We start from the raw sequence: 24,104 nt of genomic DNA, 5'->3' as shown, positions 1-24,104 counted from the left end.
TCACATCGAATCAACTAGACCCATCTCTCCATCTCCCCTGCTGGTGGTGCTGGTGGTTGTGAGTCCTGTGAGCTTCAGGACCTGGGCAAACCTCTAACAGAAGTAACAAGTAAAGTAAGATAAGATTATCTGTTTTTTGAAGTTGACACAAGATTTTCAAATGCCCCGCAAAACTTCAGAAATTATGGTTAAAGAGCACGTATTTCAAGTTCAACTCTTCTAGCGGTCTAGCCATCGTTTAGGTAATGTGAATAACACATTAATTACCATTGTTTGATGTCGAACACTGCATCAGTGTAGCCAAAGCATGCGTACGCTGGTCAGTGCTGGTGGACTGGCCAACAAGACATTGTCTGTTTTTAACACTATCAAGGCTGAAATGGCCATCCCAGGCATCGGGTGCGCATTTTCCCGGGAGACTGGAAGGATGGGGGCCAGGTTTTGTTAGTGGGACTGGTTTTGTAGCAGTGCCACAGTTTTAAAAGCACTGCAAAGTTCCTTGTATATTCAGCAGTTTCGGGCAACAATATAAGTGTCAAATTAACTCTGATGATTTATTAATTTATGAATGAACCTGCTGGAGAGCGAGGGGAGTTTTGTCTAGGGCAGTTTTCACTTACCTAAGGTAGCGCAGATGGTTAATATGCCTGCTGCAAAGAATGTGTGACACGCAGTGTGGCCTCCGAGTCAGACTCGTGCCTGCTGCATAGCGTGGTAAGTGGGTGTCACTAGTCTCTAGAGTGAGTGACCAACTAAAACACAAGTTCCGGAACAGACTACCAGTTCCGACCGGGCCATGAGTTACTTGCTTCACTTAACTGTCACTCTCTGACTGAGTCGGACAGTCAGACCTCGGGAGGGCCACGGGGCAGGTAGCGTGAGAGTGAGACTGACTGTCGTCACATCAACTCAAGTAGAATCTTAACTCTCCGACTCCCCTTGTTGTGATGTCAGTGGTTGTGACTCCTGAGAGTAGCGGGACCTGAGCGAACCTCTAACAGAAGCAACAAGTAAAGTAAGATAAGATTGTCTGTTTTTGAAGTTGACACAAGATTTTCAAATGTCCTGCAAAACTTCAGAAATTACTGTTAAAGAGCACACAATTCAGGTTTAATCCTTCTAGCAGTTTAGCCATCATTTAGATAATGTTAATAACACATTATTTGCTATTGTTTTATGTCAAACACTGCATCAGTGTAGCCAAAGCATGTGCACCCTGGTCAGTGCTGGTGGACTGGCCAACAAGACATTGTCTGTTTTGAACACCACCAAGGCTGGAATGGCTGTACCGGTCATCTGGCGCTGGGCGGGAGTTTTCCCGGGAGGCTGGAAGGGTGAGGGCAGATTTTGTTAGTAGGGCCGGTTTTGTAGTGGTGCAGCAGTTTTAAACACAGGGCAAAGGTTCTTTTGTATTCAGCAGTTTTTGGGCAACAATAAAAGTGTCAAGTTTACTCTGGTGATTAATGTACTTGCTGTAGAAAGATGGAAATATTGTCTAGTGGCAGTTTTCACTTATCTAAGGTAGCACAGAGGGTTAATATGCCTGCTACAAAGAACGTGTACCATGCATATCAAAGAACAATATTTTATGTGGATAACTCAGTGAGTTACTAATTTTGTCACAGACATTCTGTTGTTACTGTGCAGTTCATAAATTACGTTCGTAATCTAGCACAGTGAGCTATGAATTACCATCTAAGAGCTGCATGCAAACTGCATCGTACCGGTTAGAAAGTTATGTTTTTTCCCCAGTCATTTTATGCTGATATTGCTGAGAAAGGTTTGTTTAGGTAGAAATAATTGTTATTATTAAAGTTAATCCAAACCACTGTGTTATGTTCTGAATCCTGAGTTTGTATTTCGCTAGTCCAAGCACTCTTAAAAAGTGCATAACAGTATGGATGACATGTGAATACTAAACATTGTAGTCTCCTCTGCCTTATGTAACATTTTCTATAAACTGATGTACACATATATGATTCATTGTCTCTGTATGTGTGATGGATTTTGAAAATGTGTAAAGTTTTGCTTTAGGAGCAGTGATTAATGGAGTCATTTTTAAATGCAGACTGTAACATCTGCTTTGTAAAGCAAGCATTCATGTCTTTGGGCATTCTGGCTGTTAGATAAGATGTTTGTTGCAGTAATCTCATCACTATGATTGGCGGTCATCACAGGAATGATGGCTTGCTAGGGTCACTGTGTCTTTTTTCGCGATTTATTATTTTATTTTTTACATTCAGCGTGTTTTCCCTAAAGGAAAAAAACTGTATTAGAAAAAAAAAAGTTTAAAACATTTTAAAATTTGTTTAAGAGTGAACAGTGGTCCTCTGTATCACTGCCTCCTTTTTTAACATTCACAAAGAGGAAGTGGTCCTAAGGGTACACCGTTCCTTTTGCGAATGAATAACCACCACAACTTGGGGGCCAGTAAAATGTCAATGTTTTGAAACAGGATTTCAGTCACAAAACATTAATACATATGATACAGATTCAGTATTTGGACAGGACACTTACAACACACCTCTTCCAGATATTAGATCAGTATCCATTCAGAATCCATTTTAGTTGGAAAATATTTTCTGACTCCTAAAATGGGATTAGCGCATAACAAAAAGCAATATCTGGCCCTAAATATCTTCCTATTCAGGGAGACCCATGTGACACATGGAAGTTAATTTTCTTAATTGTCACTGACTCAGCCCTAGGCCTATTCATCTTTAAGAGGTGATATTTCCCTGTCAGAGGACATCCTCACTTGACTCACTGTGCACTAGCCCAGCATTTCTTAACCTTTTCACTTCTGTGAAACCCCACAGAATCATTACTGGAATCTTGGGACACGCACGGAATCATTACTGGAAGTCAGCGACTCCAGCCTAAGCAACTTCTACCATTCAAATCTAAAAAATACGCACAAATACAGGAACAACTGTATATCAAACAAAATCACACATGATTAAATATTTTATTGAATTCACATACAAATATAGAAACAAATATGAAGAAATCAAAATTGTAGTTTTAATGTGATTGTTGGACTTTTCTAAATTTGTATTTTAATTTGTGACTTCAGCATATTGCCTTGTGTTGTTTTGCTCCTAATATGTACTCTCTTTTTGTTGATACTTCAATGGAGGCCAACCATTGTCCATACTATACGCAGTTTGTTGTACTTGCGCTGCTCCCAGGATGCAAGCTACTGATACAAACTTAACTTTTAGCCTCCGATTTCAAATTCCTCCACATTTACAGAATGTTTTAAAATGTTCAATTATACAAGTTTATCACTTTATTTATGTATACGTTATTAATCTGCTAATATTATTTAATTTTCTAAATACCCCCAAAGTAGGCGTTTACCGAGCCACAAGTTAAAAACTGCTGCACTAGCCCAACACATTTTTCCTGACAATGACCTGATAAGTGACTTTTCACATATTTACAAGCCTTTCACTAGCACAAATCTTTTTGGAAATTTCAGAATTTCCAGTGCAAAATGCAACTCATGTTAATCGCCAAGGTCTAAATCTAGGGTTTATACCTATATGGTTTAATAAAACCACATTACACCATACTCCTGGATTTAGAGCGTTTCACAGGAAAAATTAAAAATATTTAGCAATAACAACAGCACCTCTCATGTTGCTATTTGTACGTGCATGTTTTTATCACCAGCCCTTTACTGTGATGAATGCCTAGGTTAAAATTAATTATTTCCACAGCACTCAAAATATGGTGCAATGGCAGAAATGTGCTGTAACATTTCTGCTATTACCGCTGAAATCAAGTGCTGCATTGTTTTATTAGTATCACAGGTCAGAAAAGTAATGATGGGGTTTAGAAAGAGAGAAACAAATAGCAATTGGGTACATTGTCTTCCATAGCAATGCTATATTTTCTCAACTGTCTGCTCAGATCTTTTCCTTGCATAAGTAAAATACACAAAGATCAGGTTAAATTCAAACTGCTAGCAGCAGTCCTCTCCAGGTTTTAAATCTGCAGACATTCCTGTATGTGAATGGGAAACTGACAGAGGCATCAGATATGTTATTTAACTAGGAACTGGACATGCAAAATGTTTATGCCTTTATCTATAACATTGTAACTCATTTCCGAGTAGGTAAGTTGAATTTGTGTTTGTGGGCTTCTCCAACTTCTAAATTCACTTTGCCCCACTCTAAAGAAGAAAGGTTCAGTTCAGTGGAATATGCATATCCGTGCAGGATATCAGATTCCATAACAGCCTTCTAGAAAGTCCTTAAACTTTTGTCACCAATTCCACTAATCATTCACCCAATGCCATCTTTTCCTGGGTCATTCTTCTGCCCTAAATTAGCCTTGTTCTGAATGTGCCCCTCTACAAGCAACCTTACGGTAAGACTGGTATTTCATTAGCATGTAGAATACCTTTTCTTGAATTAGTTGATTTAAGTTCGAAATGGCAACATCATGTTCTTTTATTTTAGCTTTGAGTTGCATGTTTTCCTTCTGCAGCATCTTAATTTTTTCCAGCTGTGCATTGTCTTCATCAGAGGATGTCTGTTAAAAATTGAACAACAACAAACAAACTTGGATTAGAAATACAATAACGGGGTATTTCTATTTCTGCACCAAAATAAGCAATTTTAGCAAATTTCACGAGTGTAAATGGGGTCTGTGTAGGAAGCTTATTAGGATCAATGCAATATCATATTAACTTCAAGGTAGTTGTTGTCAATCATTTCAATTCATTTATTGGAACTAAATATAAAGCTAATAAGGAGCTGGTCAGTTTTATATAAACCATATTTTGCATGTAGTGCAGGTAGAAGATAACTTTTTAATGCTTAATCCACAAATGAACAGACTAATTATAGATTTTCTCCTAGCAGAATCATTGGGCTTCAATTCCTCTCTTCCGCTCGGTCCACATATTAACCAAAGGTACTAGGCTATTCATTAACTCAAGAAGAATAAACACCAGCAACCTAGGTACTTCTGCTCACCCATTAATTAATTCCAAAAGATATATTGAAAACCCCTTATTAGCTGAAAAATGGTACACATCTCACTAATACCAAAAGACTCACATTGGCTCCCAACTAAAGACAGAATTAAATTAAGGATCTACGAACTGGTGTGCAAGGCCATTCATTTAAAGAATTGTCCATACCCAAGACCTAGGGCCAGAGAGTACAAATAAAATCGTGAGTCGCTAGCAGGTTGCAAATGGATTAGTGACCACTAAATAGAGTGTTTTTGATTTTCAAAAATTCAGTAAAGGAATATTTCTTAAACTATGGCATCACACTGAATATCTAGTGATTCCTTATTTTTGTTACCCTCAAACGACACTGAAGTCTTTATATAGGAAATGAACAGGAAAAGGAAATGACATCAAAACAACACATGACACGAAACACAAGGGATTGGGAAAACAGAAAGGAACCATGGAAGAAATAGCAATTATGGAAAAGAAAAGAGAACAAAAACCTGAAGAGGACTGGTTGCAGAACAACTTTAAAAAGCAGCTGCAAACCATCCGACAGGTGAAGCTATAATTTTTATAATACTTAGTTATATATTGTGTCGCAGTATACTGCGGTAAATTTGGGGTGTACCGTGGTACATGCACATAAGGCAGTATGTGATTGGCTAGTGGCTGTGTCTACTAAAGGTGACAGGCAGCCATGTAGTTTTCAGGACATTTTGTGTGTGTTCTGTATTTTGCTGTTCTCTGGACTAGTGTCTTATATGTAGGTAAGTAGTAGGTTTTATTGTTGTTCTTTACCTATTACAACTTTATTAAAGTGTCAATAGGTGGACAAATGTATTTATAATGTTCTATATATATTTTTACAGCAGTTAGGGAGAACTGTACGTTTATTTTTTATTTGATTTAAGGTAGAACTGCAATTTTTAGGTATTACCTTGTTAGTGCATAGACTTTTTAATGAAGAATACATTTTTTTAAATATGGTAAATACACTGGGGTACACTATATTTCTAAAATATAGGGTACTTCAGTGTATTTTTATTTTTTTTAGCAGATCTGTATTTAAAAAAAAAAAAGTTTTGTACTGCAGTACTCCCCAGGCAGTACCGCAGAACTTCATACTTTTTTTGTAAAATATATAGAAACATATAAATATTTTTTCCTACCTATTACCACTTTAGTAAAGTGGTAATAGTTAGGAGAAAATATCAATCCTCATACTTACCTACATCTAACAGCGAAACGCAGAACACCGGCAAAGTGTACTTGAAAACAACAGGACTGTATTTAACTTTTGCAATGGAAGTCATTAGCAAATCACATAATGACTTGTCACTGCTAAGTACTTCAGTACTGCCACAAAATAAAGCGAAGCTTTGCCACAATACAGCAACAACAAGTATCACTAAGTTATAATGTCTTATAACTTAACAATACTTACTCCACTTACCTGTATTACCCATAATAGTGCACACCATAATGTCTAATCCTACCAAATTTCATGTGAATCCGTTCAGCTGTTTTTGCACTACGTGAGTTACAAAAGTCTATGGAAAATGTACTGTTGACACAATGCGCTTTGGGACCCCCTTTTAACACTGCACCCTCTTGACCAATCACTGCAAAACTACATCATCTGCAAATGTAGAAAGAACAATAGGTCTGCAGAGCGTTGTGGAGATTCATCAAACAGGAGCAGTTATTAATGGTGAAAAATCAGAGGAATTCCTATCTCTGGTATCCGTCACTATTTGCTCTACCAGAAATAGATTCCAACATTTTGCTAATTTAGGGTGACTGGTAGAATAGACATCTTTACTCAGGTCCCTTAATTTTCAGTCGAAGTAGCTTGATAGCCTATTCTATTATGATGACTGATAACCATTGTAACTCCTTGGCTGCGAATGATCCGGTTTCTGCCACATCAGTCACCCAGTGCCCTACTCTGCAAGTAGCTAGGGTGGTTGTTCAGTCATCCACACAAAGGAATTAGCCCACCCTACACTCCACTGGGGTTAATCATCCCATCCTACTCCCAGATATTGAATGTAATAGGTCAGTATGGGCAACTTATAATGTGGCTGGGATCAAGGCTAAACATGATAATCCTGACTGGCATTCTCTGATAAACAATTGCCAGATTTGATGTCTCCAGGAAACCTGGGCTACTGAGCCATTTAGTGTGAATAGGTACCAATCCTATGTGCTGCCCGCAATTCCATCGCCAGTAGGAGAGCTAAGGGTGGCTCACAGTCCTTGTATCTACTATGGTCAAAGCAAAAATCTCTCTTACTGAAACCACTGCGACTTTGTATGAAATTCTCTGCCTTGATTTTAGCAAGTCAGTCGTTTATATTAATTCATTTTTATAATAATTCCTTTGGAGCTAGTAGTTATTCTTTATTAGTTGATCTTTCTTTTTGATGCTTTGAACAACCATCCCCTTGTCTACAATGCTAATGTATATTTAATTTGGGTTGGTGATTTTCATGTGACTATGTGTCCCATGTCTGGGAAAGAGGTTTGTGGTCTGAAAGATTTCAGGGGAGAACCATATTTGCCATCAATGTGTGCTGCCAAAAAGATGCATTGTGATTATCCTTTTCTTCCTACCTTTACGTGCATGGGTTGTTTATCCACTATTAATCATACTGTGGTGTCAAAGCCCCTTCTCTCTAATATAACTTACTATGCTGTCATTCCTTTCTGCCGTAGCGATCATAATATGGAGATGTTGGTAAAAGGCCAGTTGGCTCTTTCTGGTTCTATTCTTAAAAATATTCAGGCTTCCCGCCTAAAGGGAGTGCTCCTAAAATGGTTAAGGATTGATTCAACTAGACTGCTTCCATCATTGTTTAATTCTAACTTGGAGCTCTTCCAAATTTGTTTAACGCTGGATGATGCCAACTACTGTTGTTGAGTCATTTGAAACAGTCCGTGCACATACCAAGACCTCCTAGAGGATGGTGTGATGGAGCCTGTACTAAGGCTCGCCTAGCTTTAAAACAGACCCTCCACTCGGGTCCTAGGGACCCAACTGCAGTTGTTGTACTAACTATAAACAGATTCTGAAACATAGGAAAAATACCCTGAGAGAAAAGGCGTGGCAGAATTTGCTCCAAGGTAGTGAGACTAAAAATGCTCACCTATGTAGGGTCACTATTAATTCTCCGTTGCTTAGTCAGGACAATCTGCCATTGTTACCGTCACTGGTGTCTGAGGAGAATTGGGTTGCCGACTACGGGAATTTTTTTTCTTTAGATCTTTCTGTAGATGCTTCCTGTAATATTGAGCCGGTATGGGCAGATAATTCTTGTTTGAATGTTTCTGCAGATGAAACACAACAGCCATTTATTGCCAGCCGATCTGGTAGAGCTCCAGGTCTGGACGGAGTTACGGCTGACCTTTTTTGTGTGCTGAGCCTTTAGATTGGGGTGCGTTACTTGCTATGTTTTTGATTCGGCTTGCAGTGGAGCTCTACCTAGGTCATGGGACAAGGCTGTCGTATTTGAGAAGAGGCCAGCCCTGCATGCTACCGGTCAATAACCCTGCATGATTCGTCTATTAAAATCTTAGACAGGGTACTTTTACAAAGACTCGAAACATGGACTATAGACAATTCAATCCTCTCTAATGTACAATCTGGCTTTCGTAAGGGCATGTGTACTCTTGAACAATGCCTCAACCTGGAATTGATCATAGGAAAATATACCAGGGCCAAACATGGGGTTCCCTACCTGGGTTCATGGACCTTAGCAGTGCATTTGATTGCTTCAACCACAGTACACTTTGCACTATATTGGTTTCAATGGGCTTTAACCATGGAATTATGCATCTATTGTCCAACATCTATTCAAATGCATCTGCTAGGGTCCGTTACAGCCCAAGTGGAGAATGTACAGAAAGTTTTGGGGTCAGCCGGGAGGTTAGGCAAGGCTGCATCTTGGCCCCTTTTCTCTTCACTCTGTAAATAAACGGTTTAGCGAAGGCCCTGCTTGACCCCTTTCTGGATATATCCAAGAAAGACAAGAAGCTCATTCTTGTATGTGAGAAGTTGGCCTGGTATATGATGTTCACTAGTTAAAGTGACCACCTTGTACCATGCCAAGCAATCCTTATGGTGTGGTTGTAAGTCAACCTTTTCGGACTAGCTGCCCTAGTGGTAGCGTAGGCTAAGCAGTCTTTGAGGCTAAACTCGTGAAACGTGTTAAGCAAGCTGTTTTACCAAATGCAACCCCCTTTTATACCAATGAAAGGACACCACACAGATATATATTCAAAATATATATGTATTTATTTCTCAAAGTAACCCCTAGTCTCTTTATGAGCACAGGAGCACAAATCGTCAAACAAGATTACAGTAGAATACACAGAAGTTGCACTTTATATGGATAGGCCCTGGTGGCCGCTCAAACCATATACTAAAATATTGGTATAAGTACCACGAACAGAAAAGGGAAAAGGCCTAGGGCCTCTAGAATCGCTGGGCCTACAAGGAGCTAACTTCAGTTAGTGACCAGGAGGTCCACGGGTTGCGTGTGCAGAGCAAATAGTCACACGCGAGCTCCCATGGGTTTTCAATGGGTGCGTAAAAAGGACAAAGTTACTGCAAAGAGGATCTTCCGGATGGACTATGAACTCAAGATTGGAAACACAGACACTAGAGATGATACTCTACACTTGGGCACCGGAGTGCCAGCTTTACCTCACCCACAGGAAGCGGGTGCGTAGGTGTCGAAGTGCGTCGGGTTTCTTCTATCTGTTCAATGGAGCCTGTGGACAAAGATGCTGCAGGCGGTCGGTCCGGAAGGAATGTGGTGGATCCAGGGGTGGATCGGAGTTGTAGAAGACCTGTAAGCAGAGGGGACAGTGTTCACAGTCACTAGCCAGTGACCAGCGTGGCACCAGGTAGGTACCAGGCGATGTCGGGTGCAAACAGGAAGGAAGGTGTAGCTTGTCTCTGCAGCCACGTGGTCCCCGGAGGTCGACGACGTCCAGGAGTCGGTTCACGAGCTGTCCCACGCAGGCTCTCGCTGTCGGCGGTGCCGGTGACTTGATCGAAGCAAACAGGCCTTGGCAAAAGCAATTGTTGTGGAAAACGAGAATAAGCTGATGGTTCGGACCAGCAAGGTCAGAGGGATTGCTCCTTTGGGGGGGGAGCAAGGGCCAGTCTGGAGCAACCAGACCAGCGGTGTATTTCTTGAAGTTCGTCGCCAAGATGGCCACTAGCCAGCGGGCCAGCAACCGGTTAGGCGCGTCGAGTGGCAAAATGCAGAAGGGCCCCACGCAGATCGTGGAGATGCTGGAGGGCTCACCTTTGGTGCAGATGCTGCTCGGGTGTTGGGCTTCTCAGATCCCAAAGCACAACTTGGAGGGAGCCTCGGTTGTTGCGCTTGCAGCTTGTCGTGGTCTTTTCAAGATGGCTGGCTCCACGTGTCTCGGTGCCTCCACGGGTCTCCTCTTCTCAGGGACTGTGGATCGGGCGGTGAGAGGTCTGGAGGTCCAGGTCTTGTCAGTCTCTGGGCTCGGGCTCCGGCGGGAGGCGGCGGCAAAGCAGACGTTGATTCGCTGGATGGTGCTTGCGTTAGCAAGGTGGTCACTCCCTGACCACAGGGGAGATTGGCTTCAGTCCTCTGTGCGGCAGAGCGTCGAAGTTCCCGTCTTCTTCTTAGTTTCAAGTTGATTCCAGGATGTCTGAAGTCTTAGGACACAGCTCCTACCTTTAAGCGGATTCTAGGGGCCGGACTACCTGCTAGGTCCCTCCCTAAGGGTGGGACCAGGAAGGGGGGTGGTTACACCCCCAATCCTTTGTCCAGCTCGCCCCAGGCCCGGGACTGGTGTGCCCCAGGACCGGATTGAACTGGCATATGCACCGAGGCTCCTTGTGAGCCTCAGGCATGTCTGGTTTCTTTCAAGCCCTACCTGACCAATACACAAAATCCTGTCTGGGGTGGTGCACGCACCTCCCCTGGCAGGAAACCCTTTGTCCACACCGCCCAAGCTGGAAGGACTCCCAGAAGCAGGAGGGCAGACTTGTGTCTGTGGTGGCAGCATCCATTTTGTGGAGCTGAGGCTATGTCTGATTTTACCCGGGTTTCAGGTACTGTACATGTCGTGTCCCTCTAGAAGGGTGGAATGCTAACCCCGTCGTCAGAATTGGCGAGGGGTTAGTATTCCAATTCGTATAACACCTTACTCGCCATGTTTTGATAAAGCCAAACCAAAGATAGCATTTAACCGCGAGGTTCATAATGCACTTAAGAGTATATGGTATGACGATATCTGGAAACAGTAGGAGGAAGTTGTTCCGACCACTGCAGACAGGCTCAGCTCATGCCAGAGCACCATCTCACATGGAACCAAGCACTCTGCCTTCAGGATTGTTAAGGCCTGCCATAGGAGTGACTTATAGGTTACCAGGTGTCCCATTTAAGGTTAGGTATAGGTATACTACACCTAAGTAAGAGGTGGTTACACCCACTTACCCCAGCTGAGTGATCAGCCAGTTGTGTCAAATTTGTCAGGCCAAGCCTGGGGTGGCATAATACATGCTTCAGCCCCTGGCAGGCCTTAGATACACCAATGCCCTGGGTACCTAGTGTACACTGGTACAGGGGCTGAGAGGGTGATCCACTTCCAATTGGTTATGCACCTAGGGTGCATAGTGTAAATTTAGTAGAGAGAACAGCAGGCTGGGGGTCTGATTGGCAGGCCCACAGCCTCAATATGTCAAAAACCAGTGAAGCAAAAAGCAAACATTTGGGGTGACCATAGGATAGCAGACCCTACTCTCCTACACAACCCCCCCCCCCCAAACGCAGGGACATTAAACTAGCCTTGACCAGTCTCGTCTTCATGTCCTAAGTGGAAGTACCTGGAGAGACCATCTGCATTCCCATGGTCAGTACCTGGCCGGTGCTCCACTGTAAAGTCCATACCCTGTAGGGAAATGGACCACCTAAGCAGTTTGGGGTTTTCACCCTTCATCTGATTTAGCCACAAGAGGGGCTTATGGTCGGTCTGAATCTTGAAGTGAATGCCAAACAAGTATGGCCTCAGCTTCTTCAGGGCCCACACCACAGCAAAGGCCTCCCTCTCAATAGCTGATCAATTCTTCTCTCTGGGGGTCAACCTTCTGCTAATAAAAGCAATGGGTTGGTCTTGACCATCTACATTAAGTTGTGACAGCACAGCTCCCACACCCAACTCAGAAGCATCTGTTTGGACAATAAACTCTTTGGAGTAGTCAGGACTTTTCAGGATAGGTGCAGAGCACATGGCCTCCTTCAGGTCATCAAATGCCTTTTGACAGCTTACTGTCCACTGAACCTTTTTGGGCATCTTCTTGGATGTCAGATCATTAAGAGGAGTCACAATGGACCCATAGTTCTTAACAAACTTCCTGTAGTACCCAGTCAAGCCCAAGAAAGCTCGAACTTGAGTCTGGGTGGTTGGAGGGGACCAGTCCTTGATGGATTGTATCTTACTCTCCAGTGGTTGAACTTGGCCTCCACCCACAAGGTGGCCCAAATACACAACCTTACTCTGCCCTATCTGGCACTTAGTAGCCTTGATAGTGAGGCCTGCCCTTTGCAGAGCCTCAAGAGCCTTCTTCAGGTGGATCAGGTGATCCTCCCAGGTGGAGCTAAAGACAGCAATGTCATCAAGATATGCTGCACAAAAGTCATCCAACCCAGTAAGGACTTGGTTCACCAACCTTTGGAAGGTGGCAGGTGCATTCTTCAGACCAAAGGGCATCACCACAAATTGATAATGCCCACCTGGGGTTGAGAATGCTGTTTTGGCCTTAGACTCCTCAGCTAATCTGATTTGCCAATAGCCAGCTGTCAAGTCAAATGTGCTCAAAAACTTAGCAGAAGCTAGTTTGTCTATGAGCTCATCTGCCCTTGGAATAGGGTGTGCATCTGTCCTGGTGACAGCATTGAGACCCCTGTAGTCCACACAGAACCTCATCTCTCTCTTGCCATCTTTGGTGTGAGGTTTGGGGACCAGAACCACTGGGCTAGCCCAGGGGCTCTCTGAGGGTTCAATGACCCCTAATTCCAGCATTTTGTGTACCTCAGCCTTTATACAGTCCCTGACGTGGTCAGGTTGTCTGTAAAGTTTGTTCTTTACAGGCAGACTGTCACCAGTGTCCACCACATGGGTACACCAGTCAGTTTGGCTAGGTATTAGGGAAAACATGTGTTGAAATGATTGTAGAACTTGTCTACAGTCAGTCTGCTGATGGGCAGTGAGGTTGCCTCCAAGGGTCACTCCTTCAACTGAGCCATCTTCAGGGTTCTGAGACAACAGGTCTGGGAGAGGGTCACTCTCTTCCTCCTGTCCCTCATCTGTAGCCATGAGCAAGCCCATGTCTGCCCTGTCAACATATGCTTTTAACCTGTTAACATGGAGTACCCTGTGGGGACTCCTGGGAGTTCCTAGGTCCACCAAGTAGGTGACCTCTCCCTTCTTTTCCAGGATTGTATGGGGTCCAGACCATTTGTCTTGGAGTGCTGCTGGGGCCACTGGCTCCAACACCCATACCTTCTGTCCTGGCTGAAACTCAACCAAGACAGCCTTTTGGTCATGCCAAGCTTTCTGTAAGGCCTGGCTTGCCTCAAGGTTTTTGGATGCCTTCTCCATATACTCAGCCATCCTGGAGCGGAGACCAAGTACATAGTCCACTATGTCTTGTTTAGGCTTTTTGAGAGGTAACTCCCATCCTTCCTTCACTAAACACAGTGGGCCTCTTACAGGGTGCCCAAACAACAACTCAAAGGGGCTGGAGCCAACTCCTTTTTGTGGGACCTCTCTGTAAGCAAACAGAAGGCAGGGTAGAAGGATGTCCCATCTTCGCCTGAACTTTTCAGGTAATCCTTTGATCATACCCTTTAGGGTCTTGTTGAATCTCTCAACAAGCCCATTGCATTGTGGGTGATAAGGAGTGGTGAACTTGTAGTTGACACCACATTCCTTCCACATAGCTGTCAAGTATCCTGACATGAAGTTGGTACCTCTGTCAGAAACTACCTCCTTAGGAAACCCCACTCTGGAGAATACTCCCAGCAGGGCCCTGGCCACAACAGGAGCTGTAGTGGTCCTAAGGGGAATTGCCTCTGGATACCTGGTGGCATGATCCACTACCACCAGTATAAATCTGTGCCCAGATGCAGTGGGAGGATCCATGGGACCCACTATATCTATTCCCACTCTTTCAAAGGGGACCCCCACCACAGGTAGTGGTAATTAGGGGGGCCTTTGTTGTGCCACCTGATTTGCCACTGGCTTGGCAGGTCACACAGGAGCGACAAAACTCCTTTGTATCTTCATTCATGTGAGGCCAGTGAAAGTGAGGGACAAGCCTGTCCCAAGTCTTGTTCTGGCCTAAGTGTCCTGCTAAAGGAATATCATGGGTCAAGGTAAGAAGGAAGCCCCTAAATTGCAGAGGTATAACCAACCTCCTGGTTGCACCAGGCTTGGGGTCTCTAGCCTCTGAATAAAGGAGCCCATCATCCCAATACACTTTATGGGTACCTTGAGCATTACCAGCAGCCTCAGCAGCAGCCAGCTGTCTGAGGGGTTCAAGAGAGGGACAGGATAACTGAGCGTGCCTCAAGTCAGCCCTGGAAGGTCCCCCTGTCCCCAGAAACTCAACCTGATCAGGTTCAAGCTCTTCAGGGACAGTTCCTTCAGGGTCTTCTAGATCAGCTTCCTGGGAAGGTTGATCATCACTCTGAGGCAGGGGGGGAAGGCACAGCCTTGACCCTCCTGTTCTTCTTCTTGGTAGGTGCTTGGTACATTGTTCCAGGATCCAAGACCTGTGGTTCAGTAAGGCACTTTTTGGCCTGTGACCTGGTCACAGCAAGGACATGTGGTGATATACCTAACATCTCTGCATGTGTCCTGTACTCCACTTCTGACCATAGAGAACTCTCTAGGTCATTGCCCAACAACCATTCTACTGGGAGGTCTGCACTAACCACAACCCTTTTGAGGCCAGTTACCCCTCCCCACGAGAAGTTAACAACTGCCACACCATGTGAAGTAGTGGCATTGCTGGCATTGGCCACCAGGTAGTTCTCACCTGGTATGTACTGTCCAGGATCAACAAAGCCTGGTGTCACCATAGTGACACTGGCAAATTTGTGTCCCTGTAGGCTTGAGCCACTTTTTCATTAATTAAAGGAGTCTGTCTGTACTTGCCCAGGTTACTGGGGCTCACAGTCAGGGACAAATCAATGTCCCCATCACAGATCAGGACTGCCTGTGTCAGGGTTCTGTCTAAGTCAGAATCTCCTTCAGTTCCCATAGTGATTCCCACTACACCCTTTGTCTGGGGACCAACCCTGCTAACAGTAGTACTGGGAGCAGGTGCCTTAGGGGCAACAGTGTTGGGGGCTCCACCCTTTTTACAATCACTAGTCCAGTGAGTTGCATTTTTGCAAGAGTTGCACCAGGGTTTCTTCTGACCTTCTTTCTTCTTCCCTTTAGGCTGGGACCCACCCTCTTTAGTACTAGTTTGGGGCCCTGTTGAAGACTTCTGGTCTTTAGATTTCTGATCTCCACCCTTTTGGTCTGTTTTCTTCTGATCACCCCCTTGGCCCTGGTTCTGGTTCTTTTGCTTAACCCTGGTTCTGACCCATTTGTCTGCCTTCTTTCCCAATTCTTGGGGAGAGGTCAGATCAGAGTCAACCAAGTGTTGATGCAGTTGCTGGTTTTGACAGTTATTTAAAATCTGTTCTCTCATCATCAAATTGTACAATCCTGTATAATCAGATACCTTACTTCCCAGCAACCAACCCTCCAAAGCCTTAGTGGCACATTCAATGTATTCAGACCAGTCCCGAGTCTGTGTCTTCTGGGTGTCTCTGAACATTAACCTGTACTGTTCAGTGGTTAAGCCTAACCCATCAACTAGGACACTCTTCAAGACTCTGTAATTTCTGACATCCTCTTCTCTAACAGTGAGGAGTCTATCTCTGCCTCTCCCCTCAAAGGAGAGCCATAAGATTGCTGCCCACTGGTCTTCAGGAACCTGCTGCACTTTGCAGGCTCTCTCAAGAGCAGTCATCCATTTGTGGATGTCATCCCCACTTTTGTAGGGGGGCACAACCTTGGACAGGTTCCTATTATCAAAGACCCTATCTCTGTCCTTAGGGACAGTGCTGCCACCAGTGGGTATAGACCCACTCTCTTTATGCTGCCTAGCCTTGCTCAGTTTCTCTTCCATCAGAGCTACTTCTAGCTCCTGCTTCCTGATCCTCAGCTGGGCTTCTTGCATTCTGGCCTCATGCTCCCTCCTCTGAGGGGTGGTCATCCTTCTCCTGGAGTGACCTTGAGAGCCTCTAGAGGTATGAGAAGCATTAGATTCACCTGAGTGATTCCTTTGCCTCCCAGACCCCTGGTTAAGTCCACTGGGGAGATCCAATGGGATGATCCCATTGTCAGCCCCCAATAGCCTTAGGTTAGCTGGGCCACGTATAACACTTGGCACTGGGCTAGTTCTCCCTTCATACTCACTACCTTCTGTATCCCCACCACTTTCTTCCTCTGTAGTATGATTCTCCTCTAAGGGATGACCATTGGAAAGGGGTACTTCAGTAGCATCTTCAGAAGGGGGGCCTCCTGTTCCTGTCCCTAAGGGGCCTAACTGGGAGGCTTTCCTGAGAGCTTTCTGATCTTCATCAGCATGTAAAAGCTCTCTGAGTTCAGCAGAAGTAGGATTCTTGGGCTGTTTAAGGCCCCTGATATTTGCAAACTGCCTGAGCTCATTTTGGTTTAGGGTAGCAAAGATGGATGGTGCCCTCTGGGTGTCACTCTCAACAGAGATGGGTACATTGGACCCCTCTGCCCCAGCCATTGCTCTTAAGTGTGGGTGGATGTGTTGCAATCTACCTACACTTGGGTTTGCCTACTAAACCTATCTAGTAGTTGTAGCCAGGGTGTGCTACTCCCTTTGCTCTACAACAACTAAGTTCAGTAGAACTTAAGTATATCTAATCTTGTTTTATATGTACCTACAGGTACCTATGTGATCTTTCAATTGGTAACCAAGAGATTACAATGGTAAAACACAGCAAGCTCAAATCCAACCGCTGCTCACCAATGTGAGAAGTTGGCCTGGTATATGATGTTCACTAGTTAAAGTGACCACCTTGTACCATGCCAAGAAACCCTTATGGTGTGGTTGTAAGTCAACCTTTTCGGACTAGCTGCCCTAGTGGTAGCGTAGGCTAAGCAGTCTTTGAGGCTAAACTCGTGAAACGTGTTAAGCAAGCTGTTTTACCAAATGCAACCCCCTTTTATACCAATGAAAGGACACCACACAGATATATATTCATATGATTTAGCTCCGATCCGGAATTTGGCAGGACGGTCATTACACAGCGAGAAATCAGACTCGCCAATGTAGGAAGAGGCTCTCAAAATATTCGGCAGCGCAGGAATTCTGAAAATTAACACAGACCTGGCTCCGATGCGAAAACAAACATTACGGTTATAAGACAGCGAGCAATCAGACACGCTGGTGCAGGAAGAAACATTTTAAAATACCGCGCAGTGCAGAAAATCGGAAAACAGAATCACAGAAAAGGGCTCTTTGAAACCGGGAAGCCCGCACTCACCACGAGAAGAAAGGATAAAATATATCACTCTAAACCACGAGGAAGGTGAAAGAAGTGGGTTTTCTGAAATATAAAACGAATAAGGAGCACAGAAAGATCCCCCATCACAAAGGAAAATTACTGAAGTGTGAGACAAAAGTATTTGGTCTTGATAAAGATGGCATTATCAGTCTGAAACCATCGAAACGCGTCGACGCTGTGGATAGCGCAATCAGAGAACAAATACAGATTACGTATATACAGATTTGTCAACGTATAATGTACTGTATTTCTAAAAATTTAATCTGATGTGCACTCGTAAAGAGGAGTTTCTGAATCTTACAATTTGTGTTTTGTCTCAACGTTATGCTGGTCATAATGGTGTTATAAAATTTCTTTTATAAAAATTTCTTTTTTATGTGATTGTAATGAAACTGTATTGTATTTTAGGAGGTTTTTAATAATTTTGATGTTTTGTTTAATGAATTTGTATGATCTACAAGGATGAATATACTTTTAAAAAAATAAAGAAAAAATTTAATTCCCAAAGAAAACTTTCTTTCTGACATAATACTTTATACTCTGTTAATTGGTGAATCAAGGGAACATTTCCTTTTATCTGGGTTAAGTACCCTATCTCCCTTGGTTTTTAAGGGGTCCCTCTCAATCTTTCAAATATAAACACTAGTTAAAGTGACCACCTTGTACCATGCCAAGCAACCCTTATGGTGTGGTTGTAAGTCAACCTTTTCGGACTAGCTGCCCTAGTGGTAGCGTAGGCTAAGCAGTCTTTGAGGCTAAACTCGTGAAACGTGTTAAGCAAGCTGTTTTACCAAATGCAACCCCCTTTTATACCAATGAAAGGACACCACACAGATATATATTCAAAATATATATGTATTTATTTCTCAAAGTAACCCCTAGTCTCTTTATGAGCACAGGAGCACAAATCGTCAAACAAGATTACAGTAGAATACACAGAAGTTGCACTTTATATGGATAGGCCCTGGTGGCCGCTCAAACCATATACTAAAATAGTGGTATAAGTACCACGAACAGAAAAGGGAAAAGGCCTAGGGCCTCTAGAATCGCTGGGCCTACAAGGAGCTAACTTCAGTTAGTGACCAGGAGGTCCACGGGTTGCGTGTGCAGAGCAAATAGTCACACGCGAGCTCCCATGGGTTTTCAATGGGTGCGTAAAAAGGACAAAGTTACTGCAAAGAGGATCTTCCGGATGGACTATGAACTCAAGATTGGAAACACAGACACTAGAGATGATACTCTACACTTGGGCACCAGAGTGCCAGCTTTACCTCACCCACAGGAAGCGGGTGCGTAGGTGTCGAAGTGCGTCGGGTTTCTTCTATCTGTTCAATGGAGCCTGTGGACAAAGATGCTGCAGGCGGTCGGTCCGGAAGGAATGCGGTGGATCCAGGGGTGGATCGGAGTTGTAGAAGACCTGTAAGCAGAGGGGACAGTGTTCACAGTCACTAGCCAGTGACCAGCGTGGCACCAGGTAGGTACCAGGCGATGTCGGGTGCAAACAGGAAGGAAGGTGTAGCTTGTCTCTGCAGCCACGTGGTCCCCGGAGGTCGACGACGTCCAGGAGTCGGTTCACGAGCTGTCCCACGCAGGCTCTCGCTGTCGGTGGTGTCGGCGACTTGATCGAAGCAAACAGGCCTTGGCAAAAGCAATTGTTGTGGAAAACGAGAATAAGCTGATGGTTCTGACCAGCAAGGTCAGAGGGATTGCTCCTTTGGGGGGGGAGCAAGGGCCAGTCTGGAGCAACCAGACCAGCGGTGTACTTCTTGAAGTTCGTCGCCAAGATGGCCACTAGCCAGCAACCGGTTAGGCGCGTCGAGTGGCAAAATGCAGAAGGGCCCCACGCAGATCGTGGAGATGCTGGAGGGCTCACCTTTGGTGCAGATGCTGCTCGGGTGTTGGGCTTCTCAGATCCCAAAGCACAACTTGGAGGGAGCCTCGGTTGTTGCGCTTGCAGCTTGTCGTGGTCTTTTCAAGATGGCTGGCTCCACGTGTCTCGGTGCCTCCACGGGTCTCCTCTTCTCAGGGACTGTGGATCGGGCGGTGAGAGGTCTGGAGGTCTAGGTCTTGTCAGTCTCTGGGCTCGGGCTCCGGCGGGAGGCGGCGGCAAAGCAGACGTTGATTCGCTGGATGGTGCTTGCGTTAGCAAGGTGGTCACTCCCTGACGACAGGGGAGATTGGCTTCAGTCCTCTGTGCGGCAGAGCGTCGAAGTTCCCGTCTTCCTCTTAGTTTCAAGTTGATTCCAGGATGTCTGAAGTCTTAGGACACAGCTCCTACCTTTAAGCGGATTCTAGGGGCCGGACTACCTGCTAGGTCCCTCCCTAAGGGTGGGACCAGGAAGGGGGGTGGTTACACCCCCAATCCTTTGTCCAGCTCGCCCCAGGCCCGGGACTGGTGTGCCCCAGGACCGGATTGAACTGGCATATGCACCGAGGCTCCTTGTGAGCCTCAGGCATGTCTGGTTTCTTTCAAGCCCTACTTGACCAATACACAAAATCCTGTCTGGGGTGGTGCATGCACCTCCCCTGGCAGGAAACCCTTTGTCCACACCGCCCAAGCTGGAAGGACTCCCAGCAGCAGGAGGGCAGACTTGTGTCTGTGGTGGCAGCATCCATTTTGTGGAGCTGAGGCTATGTCTGATTTTACCCGGGTTTCAGGTACTGTACATGTCGTGTCCCTCTAGAAGGGTGGAATGCTAACCCCGTCGCCAGAATTGGCGAGGGGTTAGTATTCCAATTCGTATGACACCTTACTCGACATGTTTTGATAAAGCCAAACCAAAGATAGCATTTAACCGCGAGGTTCATAATGCACTTAAGAGTATATGGTATGACGATATCTGGAAACAGTAGGAGGAAGTTGTTCTGACCACTGCAGACAGGCTCAGCTCATGCCAGAGCACCATCTCACATGGAACCAAGCACTCTGCCTTCAGGATTGTTAAGGCCTGCCATAGGAGTGACTTATAGGTTACCAGGTGTCCCATTTAAGGTTAGGTATAGGTATACTACACCCAAGTAAGAGGTGGTTACACCCACTTACCCCAGCTGAGTGATCAGCCAGTTGTGTCAAATTTGTCAGGCCAAGCCTGGGGTGGCATAATACATGCTTCAGCCCCTGGCAGGCCTTAGATACACCAATGCCCTGGGTACCTAGTGTACACTGGTACAGGGGCTGACAGGGTGATCCACTTCCAATTGGTTATGTACCTAGGGTGCATAGTGTAAATTTAGTAGAGAGAACAGCAGGCTGGGGGTCTGATTGGCAGGCCCACAGCCTCAATATGTCAAAAACCAGTGAAGCAAAAAGCAAAAATTTGGGGTGACCTTTGGATAGCAGACCCTACTCTCCTACATTGTACTATTGTACAATAATGATACTGTTCTTATGGCCCCCAAGCCTAATGCTTTGCAGTCTCTCTGACATACATTCACTCAATTTATGGGAAAATTAGACCTCATAACAAATGTCCGGAAAACTTTTGTTGTGACTATTGGGAAAAAGCCTTCCCAATTTTGGGATTTTTAATATCAATAAGGTCCGAATTCCGGTTGTCCCTATTTTCGGCACCATTGTGGTTTGTTTGATGAAAAAGGGACTTTCCCAATTAACATTAAATCACAGCACTTATTTGCAAATTCTGGGGCGGTCTCTAGGTTTGCCACCAGGCAAGGCTCACACCCCTTGAAAGAAATATGCGCTTTATATAGTGCAAAAGCTGTGTCAACTGCAACCTATCGGGAAAGCATTTGGGGGTATTCAAGGGTGAATAAAGTGCAAACTACGGAGAATGGTATTTTGAGGTGTGTGCTTTTGGCCCCTCAGTCCATTTCTGCCTCCATCTGCAACAGCGAACTTGGCCTGCCTTTTATTGAGGATGTTAAAAAGGAAGCATCTAGCCTGCTGCAACACGCGATCTGGACAAAGCCTGAAGCAGTACTGAATAGGGACATTGTAGAAGATTGCCTCTCCCTTGACCACTCGCTTAAGATACCCTGGCTGTGTTATATCACGGAGCTGCATTTATCCCTGTTATCTCTGAACATTCCTTTTATACCGACTGAAGGGTGTTTCACCTTTGTCTGCCCAGAAGTAGAACTAAGGGTCAAATTACATAGGGTGGCAAGGGCTGTGAGGGATCGACATGACCTCTCAACGAGTTCAGTGGTCTCATACTTATCCATTCCCACAGTGTGCACATGCAGTCGTATTTGAGCGATATTTTATCTACCCAACATAGGTACATTTTAACCAGGTTCTCTCTCAATTTAGTTCTTTTTATGGTGGCTTACCCACTGAGAGTTCGACTGACTAGAGCAAGGAGTGTCAATCTTTGCGATGATTGGTCTGTTCAATACACTATGCACTTTGTTTTCTTTTGCACTTTTTACTGCTCTATTACAGTGAGATTTTTAAGGATCCATAGTCTAAATAGGTAGTGTAGGTAGGCCTTGTTGTTTTTAGAATCCGCTTCTAACCAGCCGATATGCTCATCAATTAATAATGTATCCACTGTTGTGAGCATTAGGAAGAATTCTCCTGATTTTTATTCTATGACTATATCCAGTTGTTAGACTTGGCATCTTTTGGCGTGTGTTTTCCCTGAGGTTTTGCTTTCTGCCCTCCCGGTTTTAACTCTGTTTTTGCTGGCGTGGTGTTTCTGCGCACTTTTCTCACTGCTGATCAGTGGTGCTCCTGTGGTAAATTGTGTTATGGATTGGTGTTTCCATGATTGGATATTTGATTTACTTGTTAGTCCCTAGTAAAGTGCACTGTGTGTGCCAGAGCCTGTAAATCAAATGCTAATAGTGGGCCTGCAGCACTGATTGTGCCATCCACGTGAGTAGCCCTAAAAAGGCATCTCAAACCTGCCATTGCAGAGTCTGCGTGCAGTTTGTAACTGCCATGTCGACTTGGCAAGTGCACCCACTTGCCAGGCCCTAAACCTTCCCTTCTCTACATGTTAGCCACCCCTAAGGTAGGCCCAAGGTACCCCTTTGGGCAGGGTGCAGTGTATGTGAAAGTCGGACATGCCCTGGTGTGTGTGGCATGTCCTGATAGTGAATTACAGCCCATTTAGTTTTTCACTATTGCAAGGCTACCTGTTCCCCATAGGACAAAATGGGAAGTTTGTTTATAACATCTTATAAACATAACTGGCCCTAGGAACTAGGTGGAAAAATAGAGTTTAGTATGCCTGAACTCAGAATCTAAAGATGCATCTTTTAGTGAAGGTGATTTTTACATTCTGTGTTTGAAAATAAAACTTTTAGAATATAGGTATTTTCTTGCTCAGTCATCCTATGTGCCTCTGCTGGAATGTGGATTGCCTGTCTGGGTTTTGGATGGCAGAAGGCTGGGGAGCAGAAGTGGCTCCAGATAGTCTAGGTAGGGTCAGGAAAGGGCTGAATAGAGCTGGGCTGCAATGGGGGAAGGGGGAGGAGATTTCCTTGCACCTCAAAGGGCCTGGTCTGTCTGACAATGCTGTCTCCACCTCCTGCCAGAAAATCACACCAGAGAAGGCAGAACTGGTTCTGACTGGGCACAGACACACTCTGCCTAGGAGATCAAAGGTTTTTGGGATATAAATATTGGGGCCCAGACCCCTGAACTTTAGAACTCTTTTGGATCAAGAAGACTGCCAAGAAGAAGAGCTGGAGCAGCTGTGAGGATGAACTACCACTTTGCTGTGTGCTTTGCTGTGTTGGCCTGCAGTGGCTGCTTCTGTCTTGGGCAGTGAAAGGACTGGACTGAACTTTCTGCAATCTGCTTTGTGAGTTTCTCCAAGGGCTTGAGGTAGAGCTTGCTCCCTGTTCAAGAAGTCTCAGGAACAACAGAGACTTCAAGATCTTCTGCCCGCAGTACTGGGGACTGTGTGTTTTGTGCTGCAACAGAGGAAAAGCAACTCGACGACGTCTACAGCGCCGCTGCCGACTCTGTGTCCCGACGGCACCGCAGCAACACCGCACCGCGTCCCTGGTCTCACCGACGATGCCTGCTGATGCCGCCACCGAGGTGCTGCTCGCCGCGACCTGTGGGCACCGCACTCCACACTGCCTCACTTCACGACGACGCCTTGGTATCCCCGATGACGATGCTCCACGCCGAAATTGACGTCGCTGCTTGCACTGTGGTTCGAGGGCACAGCTCGTAAAGTTACACGACGCACCACCCTCATCCCACACTGCAGCCTTGGCCTACCGACGCCGGCGCCATCGACTCCAGTCCGTCAGCGCTTCAGCTACAACGACGCCGCTGCTTGCACCATGACCTGCTAGCACCGTGACGAGCACCGCCTTCATCTCGCACCGTGACCCTGGTCTCCCCGATGACGCCATCTGACGCTGCCACCGAGCCTCTGCTCGCACCGCAACCTGAGGGCACCGCACGCCGCACCGCTGCACTTCAAACCGCAGCACCCGATGCCTGCCGATGCCAGCGCTCCTGATCCCATCAGAGAGGAGATCGACCTGCA

At 45.2% G+C, this 24,104-nt stretch overlaps 1 protein-coding gene across 2 annotated transcripts in view; it reads right to left on the bottom strand.

Moving 5' to 3' along the window:
• The window catches only part of LOC146821411 (uncharacterized), a 208,022-nt gene that overhangs the window by 48,401 nt on the left and 135,517 nt on the right, over nucleotides 1-24,104 (bottom strand). For both annotated transcript variants that reach the window (XM_085612354.1, XM_085612355.1), the window contains one exon: nucleotides 4,411-4,542. In XM_085612354.1, the coding sequence (XP_085468480.1) occupies nucleotides 4,411-4,542 (132 nt within the window). The remainder of the gene's footprint in view (nucleotides 1-4,410; nucleotides 4,543-24,104) is intronic.

The sequence above is a fragment of the Triturus cristatus genome, chromosome 6, assembly GCF_964204655.1.
Source record: "Triturus cristatus chromosome 6, aTriCri1.1, whole genome shotgun sequence".
Taxonomy (NCBI): Eukaryota; Metazoa; Chordata; class Amphibia; order Caudata; family Salamandridae; genus Triturus; species Triturus cristatus.
The sequence above is the reverse complement of the archived record's forward strand: the minus strand, read 5'-3'. Positions and strand labels throughout refer to the sequence as shown.